The 16,617-nt window shown below is 41.0% G+C and overlaps 1 protein-coding gene across 1 annotated transcript; it reads left to right on the top strand.

Moving 5' to 3' along the window:
• Window positions 1-601: 601 nt before the first annotated feature.
• LOC118838492 (zinc finger protein 184-like) lies at window positions 602-15,456 on the top strand. Its single transcript, XM_036745802.1, has 5 exons — window positions 602-1,115; window positions 1,991-2,056; window positions 6,694-6,820; window positions 7,312-7,404; window positions 13,259-15,456. The coding sequence occupies exons 2-5, from the start codon at window positions 2,027-2,029 to the stop codon at window positions 14,485-14,487; spliced, it is 1,479 nt and encodes a 492-aa protein (XP_036601697.1). The 5' UTR covers window positions 602-1,115; window positions 1,991-2,026; the 3' UTR covers window positions 14,488-15,456.
• The last annotated feature ends 1,161 nt before the right edge of the window (window positions 15,457-16,617 follow it).

Genomic DNA, 16,617 nt, shown 5'->3' with positions numbered 1-16,617 from the left:
GGGTCCTCTTTATCACAATTTCCTTCTCCAATGTGTCCTTATTTTACAGATGAAGACCTCAGGCAAACGGGGTTAAGTGACTTGCCCTGGGTCACATAGCTAATAAGTGTCTGAGGCTGAATTTGAACTCAGATCTTCCTGATTCCAGGCCCACTGAACCACCTAGTTGCTCCCTGTAACTAACCTACATGGAAATAAATGTGATTTGTATAACTATGAACCTATTATGAATGAAATAAAGAAAGCTCCAAGTGATTGGAGGAGCATTAAAATTTAGATAGACTGAAAATAATTGCATAGTTAATTTCCATATTTAATACTGCACCAGTCAAAATATTGAATAATTTCTTTGTAAAGTTTTACAAAATCAGATTTTTTAAAAACAAATTCTTGCTCTTTTGTTTCTGTCTGAGCCCTCCAAGCATGAGCACACGTAAGGTTTGGCCACAGAACTACGTTTCCCAGAAGTCGTTACGGAAGACAGGTTTTTTTTTTCACCGGGAGTCCATGAGAGTCGGTTGCCATGGCAATGGTTGGCTGGGGCAGGGGGAGACTCTTTTACACTTGCCTGCCCGCCCCCCACCCCCACCCCCGGCACGGCACTTCCGCTTCCGCTAGCATTGGTTAGCGTCCTGGGTGGCCTGTCTCCTCTGTGAGTGTCCTCTCAGCCCGGTGTCCTGCCCCAGAGGATCCTCCGCCCTCCCCCACCCTGGGCCGGCCTCCAGGCCCTTGGTCGGGGCTGCCTGGGCCAGGAAGCATTTATGAAGCGCCTACTGTGTACGGGGTGTAGTGCTCTGCGGTGAAGAGTCCGAGAAGGCGGAAGCCGGTCCCTACACTCGGGGAATTTCCAGTCTAATGGGGGGAGACCGCAGACCCACAAACGTGCACCGCGAGCTGCGCCCGGGGAGAAGAGACGGCCCCTGGGAAGACTGGGAGAAGCTGGGATTAACCAAGGCGTGAGCGGAGCCGGGGGCGGGGAGGCCCCGGAAGATGCCTGGAGGAGTCGGGGGGGCGGCGAGAAGGGCGATGGCCGCAGAGGAGAGGGGGCATGGCGCGGGGAGACTGACCGGAAAGGAGGGGGCTGCCGGGTGGAGGCCTGATGTTTCATCCCGGAGGTGAGCGGCCCCGGGGAGCAGGGACGGGTGCTTTAACAGCCGAGGGGAGGGGGCTGAGGGGCGGGGGCTTCTGGCAGGCAGACCCCGGCAGCTGTTGCATTGGGGTGCGGGGCTGTAGTAGGTGCGGCAGCATCGGAGGAAGTGGGCCGAGGCCAGAGCGGTTCAAAGGCGACATTGACAAGTCTTGGCCGCATTAGGTTTTGGGGGTGAGGCTGGGAGAATGGGGGTACCGTCCTCGGGAAGCTGGCAGAGTTTCAGATGTGTTCAGTTTCAGATACTCAGGGGACAGCCATCTGAGGTGTGATGAGAAAACAGAGGTCAAGAGAGAAGTTAGACTGAGAATCATCTGCATAGAGGTGATTATTGGAGCCGTGAGAGCTGATGAGGTCACCAGGTGAAACCGTATAAAATGAGGAGTGGCCCCACAGTTATCAGGCGTGACCTGGACCAAGATCCTGCAAAGGGGACAGAGAAGGAGCAGTCTGATAGGTAGGAGGAGAACCAAGAGAAAGTACTGTCACGTAAACCCAGGGAGAAGAGGGCGAAAAACGGGGTCAAGAAGGGCGAGGCTGAGGAAAAGGCCACTGAGAGATGATTGGTCATTTTGGAGAGAGCATTTTCAGTTGAATGATGAGGTTGGAAACCACATTGCAAAGAGTTAAGAGAGTGAGAAAGGAAATGGCGACACCTGTTATCGAAGGCCTTCTCAAGGAGTTTAGCCACAAGAGGGAAGACAGAGAAAGGATGTTAGCTAGCAAGGCTGGATAAGTTAAGTGAAGGGTTTTTTGAGGATGAGGGAGACATTTTGGCTCTGTGGATGGGCCTAAGAGTTGCTGGGAAAGGTCATTCTGCTCACAGGTCCTTCCTCATCCTAGGCACACTAGCGGAGGCTCTGCTGATTCTTGAAGGGCATGGTCCCGGTCATCGCAACTCAAGCTAAGGTAAGTAGGAGCTTCACTTTTCTTGGCCTTGCCCTGGCAATCTCCGAGCAGGAGCTAGCTGCTTTCACTTCTGCAGGGACCCAGGACATTTGACATCACCTGAGAAGCCATATTCTTTCCTACCAGGTACTTTTAAGCCTTTTTGGGTCATAGACACCTTTTAGACAATCTGGGGAAGCCTATGTAGCCCATCTCAGGATATGTGTTTGAATGCAGAAAACAAAGTGCATAGAATTACAAAAGAAGCCAATTATATTAAAATACAGTTATTGAAATATTTTAAAAGTAAGTTTCTAAATCTAAGATTAAAAGGGCCCTGTGCTATATGTTTTCTTTTGGTAGCTGGCAGCAGGTGATACAGTAAGTAGAGTGCTAGACTTGGAGTCAGAACACTTGAGTTCAAATGCATCCTTAGTCACTTGTTATATAAACCTGGGCAAGTCCTTGACCTCTTAGCCTCAGCATCCTCACCTATAAAATGGGGCAATAACAGGGCTGTTGTGAAGATCAAATGAGATGACGCATATAAAGCGCTTTGCAAACCTTGAAGTGCCGGGTAAAGGCTAGCTGTTATTATCCTATCATCTCCCAGGGTTCAGCCACTTTATTTGTGCAGCTAATTCTCAGAGCTCTGTCCCCAGCATTAGTCTCTCTCTCCAGCTCATGTCGTGTATCACCAACTGCCTTTTTCTATATCTGGAACCGGAAGCCCCATAGGCACTGCAAACTTAACATGTCCATACCAGAACTAGTCTTTCTCCCCAGACCTTCTCTCAGTCCCAACTTGCCGACCACTGACAAGGTCACCACGATCCTAGTCACCTCAGTGTTGTCCCTAACCTTTCACTCACTGCTATACAAATCTTATCATTTCTACCATGACAACATCTTTTTTTCTTTTTTAAAAATTAATTTTTAGTTTTCAACATTCACTTCCATAAGATGTTGAATTTTAAATTTCCTATCCTTCCCCCTCCCCAAGACAGCATGCAATCTGATAAAGGCTCTTCATATACGTTCATAATAAACATTTTCACATTAGTCATGTTGTAAAGAAGAATTAGAAACAATGAGAGGAGCCACAAGAAAAAAGAAACAAAACAACAAAAGAAAAGGAGAACAAATAGTGTGCATCTGCATTCAGACTCCCCAGTTCCTTCTCTGGATGTGGATGGCATTTTCCATCATTTGTCTTTTGGAGTTGATATCATCTCTTGTATACATTCTCTTCTCTCCACTCACACAACCACAGCCCTCGTTCCAGGCCTTGTCGGTGCATGCCAAGACTGTCACCTTCTAACTGATGTCCATACCTTAGATCTCTCTCCCCACCTCCAGTCCATCCTCCACTTAGCTGCCAAAGGGATTTTTCTCAAGCATAGGTCTGACCAGGTCACCGTACTGCTCAGTGAACTCTATCACCTGGCCCTTCCCACCTTCCAGAATTCTTACACGTTGTTTCCTTCCAGTACTGGATCACAAGCCAGATGTGCTGCCTTTCTGCTCTCAGACACAACATTCCATATCCCAGCTCTGTACATTTACACCAGCTTTCCTGCAGGCCTGACTTTCTCTCCATTCCCACTTCTGTCTTGTAGTTTCCTGACTTTCTTCAGAACTCAGCTTAAAGCCCACCTTCTGCAGGAAGCCTTTCCCAGTCCCCTTTGTCTGCCATTACATTCCATTTACCCTGCTTTAATCTTGTGTGTATGTGGTTGTTTGCCTGTTGTCTCTCCCATTGGTTTGTGAGCTCCTTGAGGGTAGGGCCCATGTTTTTTTACTTTCTTTGCATCCCCAGTGCTTAGCACAGTGCCAAGCATATAGTAATTACCTATTATTTATTAACTGTTTGACTAATCCAAGACATTCAAGTAGTATGTGCCCAGTACTAGGAGTTCCTATAGATCAGGATGGTAGAGAATTATAAAGAACACCCAGAAAATTTTAAGTTCCAGGTTGAGAGCAGATTGGACACCTGTGCATTGACAGCAAGAATATCTTCTTTGGAGGGAAGTGTGACAGGGCACATTTTAGGGGCAGAAGTAGATTAGTAAAATAAAAATACACATTGCACCCCATAGGGAATAATTTCGAGGTACCCTGCAGGACTGTGGATAGAAACAAAATTTGTGTGAAATGGAATTGGTCAGCAAAGAAAACCTAAGACTCGATGTACATTTTTCTTTGTATCACTGGAGTTCAAATGGAGTTGGATATTTGAGAGAATACCTAAATTGGATGATATGCTAGGGATTAAATGAGAGATTAGTAGCAAATTTTCTTAGCTTTGGTAAGTAAAAAATATATTCAGTATTGTGAATTTGTTTTCTTCCTAGAACCAGGCAAGAACAAAGTAGACAGTAGAAAATTATCCTGAGTTGCAGATTATCGTGATGTTCTTACTGGTGATAGAAGGGAATCCAGGTTGTCATGAGGTGTCTACCACCCATGAGGAAAGTCAGGAACCTGAACGGATTGAGGTTTTGGAGTGAGGATGCAGAGTAGGTCCCATTGATGTTTAGGAGTGGGAGCAACGATCAGGAAAAAAACTGGGGTGAGAAATGAGGAAATCCAGTTTGAGAGGTATAGAGATGGAGCAGTGGTGCGCATGATGAGGATCTAGGCTGTGCCTTTGTTTCTGAAGGCCAGATGTGGAGGGGATGTGAAAGGAGGGAATGTTGGTGACGTGGCAGTATTGAGTTGTGAATGTTGCACCCAACAAAGATGAGGGGCGTCATGGAAAGGTAAAATGTGGGCCAGATGCTGTCATCATTTGGGAAAGTGCGAGCACCTCTTAGGAATGAATAGATAGTGGCAAAAATTAGACCATTTGCATCTTCCCCTCTGAGTAATTCTGACTAAACATGAACTCCAGTTTCCTCAAGTGACTTAATTCTTGGTTTTGCAGAAGACTTGATGATTCTGTCCCCACAAATACAGGTTTAAGTTGGAAGGTGGTTGCTACAGATAGGACAGAATAACCATGACCTCATCAGTAAAGGTATGTTAGGTTTATAATGTCCAAGAGCTATCAGTAGCATCATCATAAGCAAGAAGCCAGGCAGCGTCATGTGTTCTGGGGTCAGTGCTTCAAGCGTCCCCACCACCTGCAAAGACCAACCATTAAGATACTTGGGTTACCAGAAGAACATTTCAGGTTACCATTTGCTATATGAATTTGTAACTTTCAGAGGCATTTGGGTGGAAATTCCAACAATACTTAACAACATAAAGACACAGAAATGCAGTAATATTGACCAGAGAGTGCAATGACAAATAAAGAATGGTGGGAGAACAGTCCAATAGAGCTGACGACGAATGCTGAAGGAAAGGGGAGAGAGGAAGTGAGTGGCTTGTGGCAGAAGGGTAAGGAGCCTGGCCTTCTTCTGGAAGGACCTTTTGTTTCTGGTATTTGGGGAGAGGACTATTTACATATGTTAGCCTGAATGGCTCCCCAGAAGTAATCTCCAAGTGGCTGCCTATCCATCATATGGTGTTCCTGAACATTCCCTCCATAGCAGAAACTCATGGGAGGCTATTTTGCTCAATCTCCTTTTAACCAAATGAATTCTAATTATTCCTTTGGCTTTATAATACGAGAGGCCCAAATGCACCGCTTATACATGTACTTTAGATAGGGTTTGTCTTTGTATTGGGCCCGAGATGGAACCAGTTTCCCTTTACACTTCTACCCGTTTTTCTCTTTGTTTGGGGACAACTTGCCCAGGGTTACGCAGGTAGGAAGTATCTGAGTTCAGATTTGAATTCAGGTCTTCTTAAATCCAGATCTAGTGCTGTATCCACTAGGCCACTTAGCTGCCTAACATTCAGCAACAGTGCAGATCTTTCAGCCTACTACAGATTCTGATTCCCAGTGAGATACATCTTGGTACTCAATAAATATTTGATTTGGAGTGTTCTGGGTCTTGAGTATAGTAAAAGCTTTTCCACACGTATACCTCTGGCTAACTTCAGGCTTCCCCAAAGTAGTCAGTAAACACTTACTAAGTACCTACTGTGGCCAGATAGGGGGTAGCTAAGTGGTGCAGTGGATAAAGCAGTGGGCCTGGAATCAGGAAGACCTGAGCTCAAATCTGGTCTGAGACACTTACTTGGGTATGTGACCCTGGGCAAGTCACTCCATTCTGTTTGTCTCTGTTTCCTCATCTGTAAAATGAGCTGATGGGGGAACTGGGAAACCACTCCAGTATCTTTGCCAAGGAAAACCCCAAATGGGGTCATGAAGAGTACCATACAACTGAAAAACAGCTAAACAACAACAAAATGTGCCAGGCACTCTGTTAAATGCTAGGGGTACAGATAAGAAAAAGAAAGATAGTTCCTGTTCTTGAGGAGCTTACATTCTGTTGGGGGAAAGATAGTACACAAAAGGAAAGTGAAAGAGGAAGGAAGATTGATGGCAGAAGGTATCAGTACAGGGGCACGCTTTTCATGGAGTCCAAAACCAATGAGCTGGCTGGACATTCTGAGCCCTCTATAGAGGGAGGCTTTGGGAGCCCACCCTCCAATCAGGAGGGTGAGGAGGTCTTTAATGCTAAAGTTAAATCAATCTCTGTGATGAAACGTACATGCAAGAGGGATGTGCTGGGTGAGCAGAAACATGTTGATTGTTTCAGGAGTCAGTGACCTTCAAGGATGTGGCTGTGGAATTCACCAGGGAGGAATGGAGACAACTGGACCCTGCTCAGAGGAACTTGTTCAGGGAAGTGATGCTGGAGAACTACAGGAACCTTGTCTCCCTGGGTAAAGGCAGCTTTTCTCTGTTACTGAAAACCTGCTTGTTGGGGTGTGTCTGCGCTTTCATTTGCTAGAGGCAGTGGGGTGCCTATAGAATTTAGTTGAATTTTTGTCTTGGTGGGCAGGAATATTTTAGAATATGTGTATTATAGAAAGATTCTTGAAACTTGAATTCAATTGAGAGGTAGATTCTGCTCTTTTTCCCAGGTTCAGTGTCTTTTAGATACAACTTCCTTATGGAGCTTCAGTGTCTTCTGTCTAAGGCTGCCCTTTCCCTGTTCTTTGTTTTACTAAAGAAAAGGCTAGCACCTAGTACTGTACCTGACATAAAGTGAATGCTTAATTAATCCTTGTTAAATTAATGAAATACCTTTGTACTGCCCTCTGGCCTTCCTGCTATATACTGTTCCTTTTGCCAGAAGAGAAAGGAGGGAAGATTGGATTCTAAAGTGACTTTTATCAAAGATCTTTCCTTCCCATTTATTTCCCTTGAGCAGGGCTTACAGTTGCCAAACCAGATCTCATCTTCTTTTTGGAGAGAGAAGCACCATGGACTCTGCAGAGACAAATCCTAGGAGGCACTTATTCAGGTAAGTGAGTGAAAATTAATCAGACGTGGGGGTCACTCCATAAAAAATCAGAGATGTTGACTTAAAACCTAACTGAAGTCAAAATTCCTCTCCGTTTTTTAAAATACTTTATCTTTATTTCCTTCCTTTTTAAAAGAAATTATTTATTTTTACAAGCACTCATTATTTCTCCTACTCTAATATTAAAGACAAAAACAAAACCAAAAGAAATATCAAACCCTCAGAACAAATACGCGTAGTCCTACAAAATAAATTCCGATATTGAACATGTCCAAAAATATACGTCTTATTCTACATTTTAAAGGCCATCACTTCCCTGGTAGGAGATGGGTAGAATGTTTCATCTTGGGTCTTCTGGATTCATAGTTTTTCATTGCATCGGTCTGAGTTTTAAAAGTCTTTCCAAGTTGTTTTTTCTTTGTAATATTATTGTCATTCAACTCATTTTATTCTGGTACCTCTTGACACTGACCCTTTCATCATTTAAAAAAAAATTTGTATTTGTGTATAAATTCTCTCAATCAGCAAAAACTCTACCTTCTCACTCTCCCACTCCAGTTTTGTTTTTGTTGAGTCATTTTTCAGTCATGTCCTTCATGAGGTCCTTCATGACCTCATTTGGGTTTCCTTAGCAAAGATACTGGAATAGTTCGCCATTTCCTTCAGCTCATTTTAGAGATAAGGAAATTGAGGCAAACCGGGTTAAGTGATTTGCCCTGAGTCACACAGCTTCTAAGTGTCTGGGGACAGAGTTGTACTCCAAAATATGAGTCTTCCTGACTCCAGGCCTAGTGATCTATCCACTGAGCCACCTAGCTGATCCAAAGAGACCCTTTGTAAACCATGAAAGGATTTGAACCCTCAATTTTCTCTTTAAAATTGAAATGAAAATAAAAACAAAACCCCATTATGAACATGTATAGTTAAGGAAAACAAATTTCTCCATTGTCTGTGTTCAAAACGATATATATCTAATTGTGCACTCTTGAGTTCTTCCCCTCTCCCTCAAGAGGTGGCAAGCACGATTCATCAGGAGTCCTCTGGAATCGTGGTTGTTCATTATGCTGATCAGTCACCAGGTCTTTCAGAGTTGCTTATCTGTATCATATTGTTATCATTACATAATTAATCTCCTGTTTCTGTTCACTACTGCATCAGTTCATACAAGTCTTCCCAAGTTTCTGTAAAACCATCCCTTTCATCACTTCTTATAGCACAGTAGTATTCCATCATATTTATATACTGTAACTTGTTCATCCATTCCCAAATTTACAGGCACCCCCTCAGAATCCAATTCTTTGCCACCTCCAAAAGAGCTGTAAATATTTTTTGTACATCCTTAGTTGAAGTTTGTTTTGCTTAGGAATAATCCTTCTAATTCCCCCTTCTCTCTTTTCACATTTCCCTCCTGTCTCACTGTTGAGTGGAATGTATTTCTGTTCATTTGGGTACAGAACTCTGTGTGTGTGTGTGTGTGTGTGTGTGTGTGTGTGTGTGTGTGTGTGTGTGTGTATTCTTCCCTCTTGGCCAGTTCGGATGAAAGTTAATTTGAAGTGTCAGCTACTTCCCCCATCCCCTCCTCTTTTGTCCAGATGTCTACTTCTGCACACTGATTATGCGAGATAATTTCCCCTAGTCTTGCTTTCCTTTTGCTGCCATTGTATTTTTCTTCCCCTGTCTTTCCATTCTTTTCTTAAGATCAAGACATAACAAGACCACTCTCAGGGCCTTGCTTAATTAGACTCCTTCTATGACCCCTGATGATGATAGGGTTCAGAGGGGACACATGCATCATTTCCTCATGTTAGAATGTTACTGGTTTATCCTTGATCACTCATGATCATTTTTGTGTGCCTCTTAACTCCTATGTTTGAACTTCAGTGTTTCAGCACAGCTCTTGTCTTTTCATCAGGTCTGCTTGAAAGTCCTCTGCTTCATTAATGGTACATTTTTTCCCTTATAGGATTATACTCAGTTTTGCTTGGCAAGTTATTTTTGGCTATAAGCCTATATCTTTTGCCTCCTACAATCATGTATTTCAAATTTTTTGCTGCTTTATAGTGGTGGCTGCCAAATTATGTATGATTCTGACTGTGGCTCTTGGTACTTGAATTCTTTCTGGATGCTTGCAGTATTTTTAATTTGTCCTGGAAGAGGTGGATTTTGGTTGATGTTACTGGGAGTTTTTACTTTTGAGGTTTTTTTTAAAGATTCTTTTTTCACCTTGTACCCTGGTTCTAAGAGGCCTGGGCAGTTTTCTTTTTAAGATTTCTTGTTGTAGTGTTCACATAGTCCAGAGATTCTTAAATTTTTTTCCTCAATCCGTTTTCCAGGTCAGTTGTTTTTACTATGAGATATCTTACATTTTCTCCTATTTTTTCGAGCCTTTTGACTTTGTTTTAATATTTCTTGTTGTCTCATGATGTCATTGACTTCTGTTTTGGTCCATTCTAATTTTCATGGAGTTTGTTGTTTGGGCAAGGTTTTGTTCTTCCTGTGCCAAGCTTATTAATTCACTTGTAATTCTTTCTTCTATAGCTCTTATTTCTTTTCCAGTTTTCTTCTCAAGCCCTCTAATTACATTTATAAAAACATTTTTAACTCCTTTTTACAAACTCTCCTTTCATCTCTTCTAGTTGAATTTGTGTCCAAGCTATATTTTTCTCTGAGATTTTGCCTGTAGATGTTTTGGAGTCATTATCTTCTGGTTTTGTGTCTTGAGCATCCTTTCCATCATAATAACTCTTTATGATGGGATTCTTTTTTTTGTTTGCTCATTTTTCCAGCCTACTTCCTGACTTTGGAATTTAAGTTAGGGCTGGACTCTACAGACTTCTGGAAAAAAGGTCTGGACTGGTCCTATTGCAGCTTTCTTGAAGTATTGAGTGTCATGTTATTACAAGATCTTAGGGACCTGCTGGAGACCTGCAAGCTTTCAGTGCTCACAAAATGGTCTGATCCAGGGCAGAGTCTCCTGGCTGCCCTCCTAGTCTGCAATTTCCTGACAAGGGTTTGAGCCTGAGTAAGAGTAGATGCTGCTGTACTTGTCTACTGTCAGCCTGCTAGGAAATTCTGCTAGTTCATAGTAACAGAATTATTTGCTCCTCTTCTCTCTGGGATTTCTATCCTGGTTAGTCTTCTGTAGGCTTCAGACTAGTCTTTATGGGGAACTCAGACCCAACTCTGCTCCTAAGATCTGAGACACACCACTGCTGCTTCTAAACTTAATTTTCCTTCTCTACACTGCTCAGGGCTGCTCTACCTGCTAATACAACCCTGAACAGAGGTCCCCTTCTCAGTTCATCCTAGATCTGTGACCTAGAACTGAATGAGGGGTGCCAAAGCTGCCATTTGGCACCTATTCCTGCACTTTAAAGGTGAGGTATATAGATCTGGAATCTTCTCTTTCCCTTGCACACAACCTCTCCATGAATACTGGAGTGTGTCATACAGGCCCTGCCTGGGCCTCTCACTAGACTGGTTGCCAGTGTCCCCAGACTTCTCCCATCTCCTGATGCCAACCTGGGCAGGACAAATAATTCACTGTGAGTTTTTGGGTTTCCCCATCAGGATTCTGTCTATTGCATTTTCTAGATCTGTTTGGGGAAATTAAGGTGGGAGTGGTGGGAGCTCACAAGCTCTGCTGCTTCATTATTTGGCTCCTTCTCTTCATCCTTTTCCTTTTTAAAAACAGAACACTGCTTGATAAACTAGAATATAAAAATAGACTTCTTGATTCCCCCTCCCCCTCCCTTCTCTCCTAGGAGGGAGACCAACTGTCACTTTGAACATTGACAGTAATCACTTGGCTTTGGCAGAAAGCAAAATCCCACTCTCATTGTAAGTGACTGCAAAATTCTTCCTGTTTTCTTAACAGGAAGTGATATCCTCAGTCTTCATCTTTTAAACTGTAAATTGTATGATGTAAACACAGTAGCACTTTGACAGCATCTTTAATGATCTGATAACCACATCCAGCTTCCTTTCTCTTCATCTTGTCTAACCACTTTGTTTTACTTTGGGCCGTAAGATCTTAAGACCTTGAAAGACATGGAGAGGTCCATCATTTTATAGATGAGGAAACAGAGGTACAAAGAGATGAGATAACTACACAGCTAATACGTGTCTGAGGTGGGATTCGAATCCAGGTTTTCCTGACTTCTGCCTAAGCCCCATCCACGTAGCATTGCTGACTGTAGATTTAGAACTTGAAGGCACTTTAGAAGTCATCTAGTCCAACGTCTTCCTCTCCCATTTTACAGATGAGGAAACTAAGACTTGGGGAGATTAAAAGTGACTTCCCAAGGGTCACATAGGGAATAAATACTCTTCCTTACCTGACCAACTATCTTTCTTTGAATTCTCTTCCTTGCGCATCTTCTCCTTCTCAGCTCCTCATTCTTCATCTTTTTGTGCCCTTCCTTTTCGGTGTTGTTTTCCTCCATCAGAACCTTGAGGGCAGGGACTGTCTTTTACCTCTTTTTGTATCCTCAGTGCTTAGCACAGTGCCTGGTACATAGTAGGCACTTAATAAATATTTTTTGATTGATTGAATTTCTTTATCTTTTGCAAATCATTGGGCAAATATTGGGGTTGAAGTGTTTGAAGAATTTAGTAGTATCAGTCACATAGGTGAAGATTGGTTACCAAAACTGATGAACCAATTGACAGGTCCACTAACAGTATCTTAGTATGCCTGACTTAACTGTGCTCTCCAAAGGGGGTGTGATGAAACTTCATATTTATTTTATTTTTCCTTGTATTTATTAAGTTGGAGCATTCTAAAGAGTTTTGTTTTGACGATGCCTTATTTCTTTTTTTTTTTTCCCCTATTTTTGGTATGGGTCTTTGATTCAAGTCTTTAAAAAATTAAATTCCCACATATATTAGACATCAGACTTTTTTCAGCAGTCTTTATCTAAAAAATTTTCCTCAAAGTTGCTTACTTCTCCTATTGCATCTGTTTGATTTTGTTCATAAACAAGCTATTTAATTATATGTAATATGTTACCTATTTCAATGTGGGAATGGGGTGGGGTGCGAGTGTATGAGATCACCTCCGGGCCATGGATTTTATTACTGGTTCCCTGGATTTTTTTTCAGTTGTGAAATTCTAGTTATCTCTATTGCTTATCTTTCTATATTATAGCTATTCTTTGTGGCATTTAACTTGATAGATATAAATATGCATGTTTCACCCTTCATTTTCTTTTTCATCTTAAAGTCTCCTGATTTTATTTATATATATATATGTATGTATGTATCTATATGTGTGTATATATATACATATACATACACACGCACATACATACATATATATTATATATATATTTAAGTAGCCTGAAGTATAATTCATTTAGTCTTCTGTACTTGAACCCATTTAAAGCAGCAAGGTGCTATGTTCTATGTCCTCACATATGTTTGGTGTCAATTAAATGTTAGCTAGGTGGCATAAAAGATAGAACATTGGGCCTGGTGTCAGGAAGACCTAAATTTAGATCCTACCTCAGACATTCACTAGCTAATGACCTTAAGTGAATTGCTTAGTCTCTTGTCTATGTCAGTTTCCTCATTTGTAAAAATGGAGGTAGTAATAGAACCTAGCTGCCAGGTTGCAAGGATAAAGTAAAATAATACTGGTAAAGTGCTTTGCAAATCCTGAAGCACTATGTAAATGTGATCTGTTATTATTATTGATGATGCTAATTTGCTATTCATGTTGGTCATACCATTTTTAGACTAGTGAGATCATTTTCTTTGATAGAGAAGCTAAAAACTAGAACTTAATATAAAGCAATTTCTTTTCTCTTTGTAGAGAAGAGCATATGTTGACATTTTTTCCCTTTAATTTCAGATTGCCCTTGTTGGGAGCCTAGGTGTGAAGCAACTGAAATTCCAGTATGGGGTATTGCTATGGGTGAGTCATCCAAGGAAAGACTCAGAAAGGATTATTCCATGATTTCTAAGTTAGAAGAAACTTTAGAATCTGATGCCGGATTAGAGCAACAAGATAGCCACCAAAACCTCTCAAAGCAGATAACAATCATAAAAAGAAAAACTTCAACTTTAAAAGCCAATGAATGTGATATATTGGAAAAAGGTTTTGGTGGGGGGATGCTTCTGATACCACAAAAGAGAGTTCGAACAGGAAAATATTTAAGTAAATGTGATACAAATGAAACAAACCTCAAACAGTGGTCAGATGAAAGGAAGTATAATGGACTCCTTTCTGAGAAGCTTTGCAAATCTAAATACGGTAAGTCATTTGGTTGCCATTCAGAACTTACTGAACATCACAGAAAATACACCGAAGAAAAACCGTGCAAATGTAATGATTATGGGAAGTCCTTTGACAGGAGGGGATCTCCTACTGACCATAAGAGAGTTCATTCTGGAGAGAAATCCTTTGAATGTATGGGATGTATGAAATCCTTTAAATGGCATGGACATTTGACTGAGTATAAGAGAATTCATACTGGAGAGAAGCCCTTTGAATGTAATGATTGTGGGAAATCCTTTCGATGGAATGGAGAGCTAATTGCACATAAGAGAATTCATACTGGAGAAAAACCTTTTGAATGTAGTGACTGTGGGAAATCATTTACATGGAGTGGACAGCTCACTGAACACAAAAGGATTCATACTGGAGAGAAACCATTTAAATGTAGAGAATGTGGGAAATCCTTTAACCGTGGTGGACACCTCACTAGACATAAGCGGATTCATACTGGAGAGAAACCCTTTAAATGTAGTGAGTGTGGGAAATGCTTTATCCGGAGTTGGCAGCTTACCACACATAAAAGGATTCATACTGGAGAAAAACCCTTTGAATGTGGTGAGTGTGGGAAGTGCTTTATTCAGTGTGGAGACCTTACTAGACATAAGAGAATTCATACTGGAGTGAGACCCTTTGAATGTAATGAATGTGGAAAATCCTTTAGCTGGAAGCAAGAGCTTACTGCACATATGAGAATTCATACTGGAGAGAGACCTTTTGAATGCCATGAATGTGGGAAATCCTTTAGGTGGAGACAGCAACTTACTACACATAAGAGAATTCATACTGGAGAGAAACTCCTTTGAATCGAAAGTATTACAGTTTTTAGCTGACATTAAGACCTTACCAAACATAAGAAAATTACTATCAGAGAAAATTCTTTTGAAGTGTGTTAAGTGTGAGAAATGTTTTAGATGGAGTGGGCACCTTACCAACCCTTTTGGCTAGACTGGATTGAAACTTCACTTAAGCTACTGAATGTAAACAGTCTTTTAGCTCACATCAGGACCTTTCTGAGCATAAGAGGATACATATGAAGGAGAAAACTCTCCTGGAGAATATCAGTTTTATTGGATTATACATCACCTTAAAATGACCACATCCAGTACCACCTTCTTATGCTATCTACAAGGCGTTAATAACAATTTTTTGTTGCTGTTGGACAGTTACTGTGATTTTATTTGTTTAGGAAACACCTTCAGCTAATGCAACTCAGTGTCTACTTTGCAACTTAAGAGTCTCAAAGAGTTTCTGGGGGGACATAGAGATGTCATAACTTAACAAGAGTCACAGCTAATACGTCAAAGGTGGTACTCGAACCCAATCTTTATTAGCTTTTAAGGTCAAGTCTTTGTCCATTACACAGGGCTCCCACTCCAAATTTAAATATATTTAATTTAAAAAGCTCTGAAAATTTTAAGAGTCATAAATCATTTTCCTTTTAGTTAGAAGGAAGAAGCCTAATGATTACTTCTAACAGGTCAGTTTTATTTGATTAAAATAGTGTGAAAAGAGAGACAAAAACCAAGAATGCCCTTTAATTAAAAAAAGAAACCACAGATTTTTAGTTATCTGCATTTCCCACTTTATCCTGACCCATCTCCATCCCAGAGAATTATCCCTTAGAACAAAACCAAAACAAAGCATTAAAAAAGTCCGATATGACATTTGACATTACTTACTTAGCTTACTGCACGCTCCGCAAGGAAGTACTGGTAGGTGTCTTCTCATTATCTTTATGGTCAGATTTTGTCATTAAAATTTCATAGCTTTCAGTTTTGGTTGTTTTGTTATTCTTTGTATTTGTATTGTTAGAATCATTGTGTATGTCATTCTCTTGGGTCTGCCAATTTCACTGTGTAAGTTCATGTCTTCCCATGCTTCTCTGTAGTCATATTCATCATTCTCTCTAGCACAATAATGTTATTCTTCACGTATAACAGTTTCTTTAGTCATTCTCCAGTCAGTGGGTATCCACTCTGTTTCTAGTTCTCCAGAGCCACCAAAAGTGGCTTTATAAACATTTTGATGTGCAAAGGTATATGAAGTACTTCTAGATAAAATTTACTATGCATCAGGTGAATTCTTTTAAAGCAGGAATTGCAATCATATTATTAGACAAAGCAAAAATAAAACTTCATCAATAGAAATGAACAAGGAAATTACATTATGTTTAAAGGAACCATAGATTAAGAACCAATACAAATATTAAACACGTAACAAATGTCAAATAAATGTGAAAATCAAATACTAAACATCTTTTATACACCATAACAATATAAACATAATACTTGAGGCACAAAGTAATAGAGATTTTAAATGGAAAAATGAAATTCAAAACAATGAGTGCATCAAAAGAATAAATCATAAATGATGACTGAAGCAACAAAATTGATTCTTTGAAAATTAAGCCATTAGCCAGCCTGATTAAAAAGGAAAAAAAAAATTAAAATTATCAAGATAAGTAAGTTCTGGTCAAGAAGGCAGCCTTAATAGGAGACTAGCCACCCATCTCCCACCTAACTCTACTCCAGCAAAACTCTGAAATTGTCAACAGACCAAAAAAGATGATTAGGAAATCTGGTGAAAAACTAGAAATCTTCCACCCCGGCACTACACAAAAAGTCAGGTACCAGCCCAATGGGCAATAGAAATGACCATTTACCCCTACACCTCCCAAAAAGCTAGCTCCACCTAGCATGATCAGAGTTAGATATAGTCTACAAAGCTCTCAAGCAAGAGTGGAGGGCTCCTCTGAGAAAGTGCTAGGGTGGTCAGTGAGCCACAGGCTAGGGACTTTGCAAGTCCTCACAACCAGCAGAGACTGACCAGCATGGTTCCAGCCAGGGTGGTATCCTAGTGCTTGAACCAGAACATTCCATGCCAAGGAGTTCCATAACAATGTCCTGAAACTCCAAGGAGAGACACGAAGATCC

The sequence above is a fragment of the Trichosurus vulpecula genome, chromosome 2 (genome assembly GCF_011100635.1).
Source record: "Trichosurus vulpecula isolate mTriVul1 chromosome 2, mTriVul1.pri, whole genome shotgun sequence".
Taxonomy (NCBI): domain Eukaryota; kingdom Metazoa; phylum Chordata; class Mammalia; order Diprotodontia; family Phalangeridae; genus Trichosurus; species Trichosurus vulpecula.
Note: the sequence above shows the minus strand (reverse complement) of the source record. Positions and strands in the feature narration are given on the sequence as shown.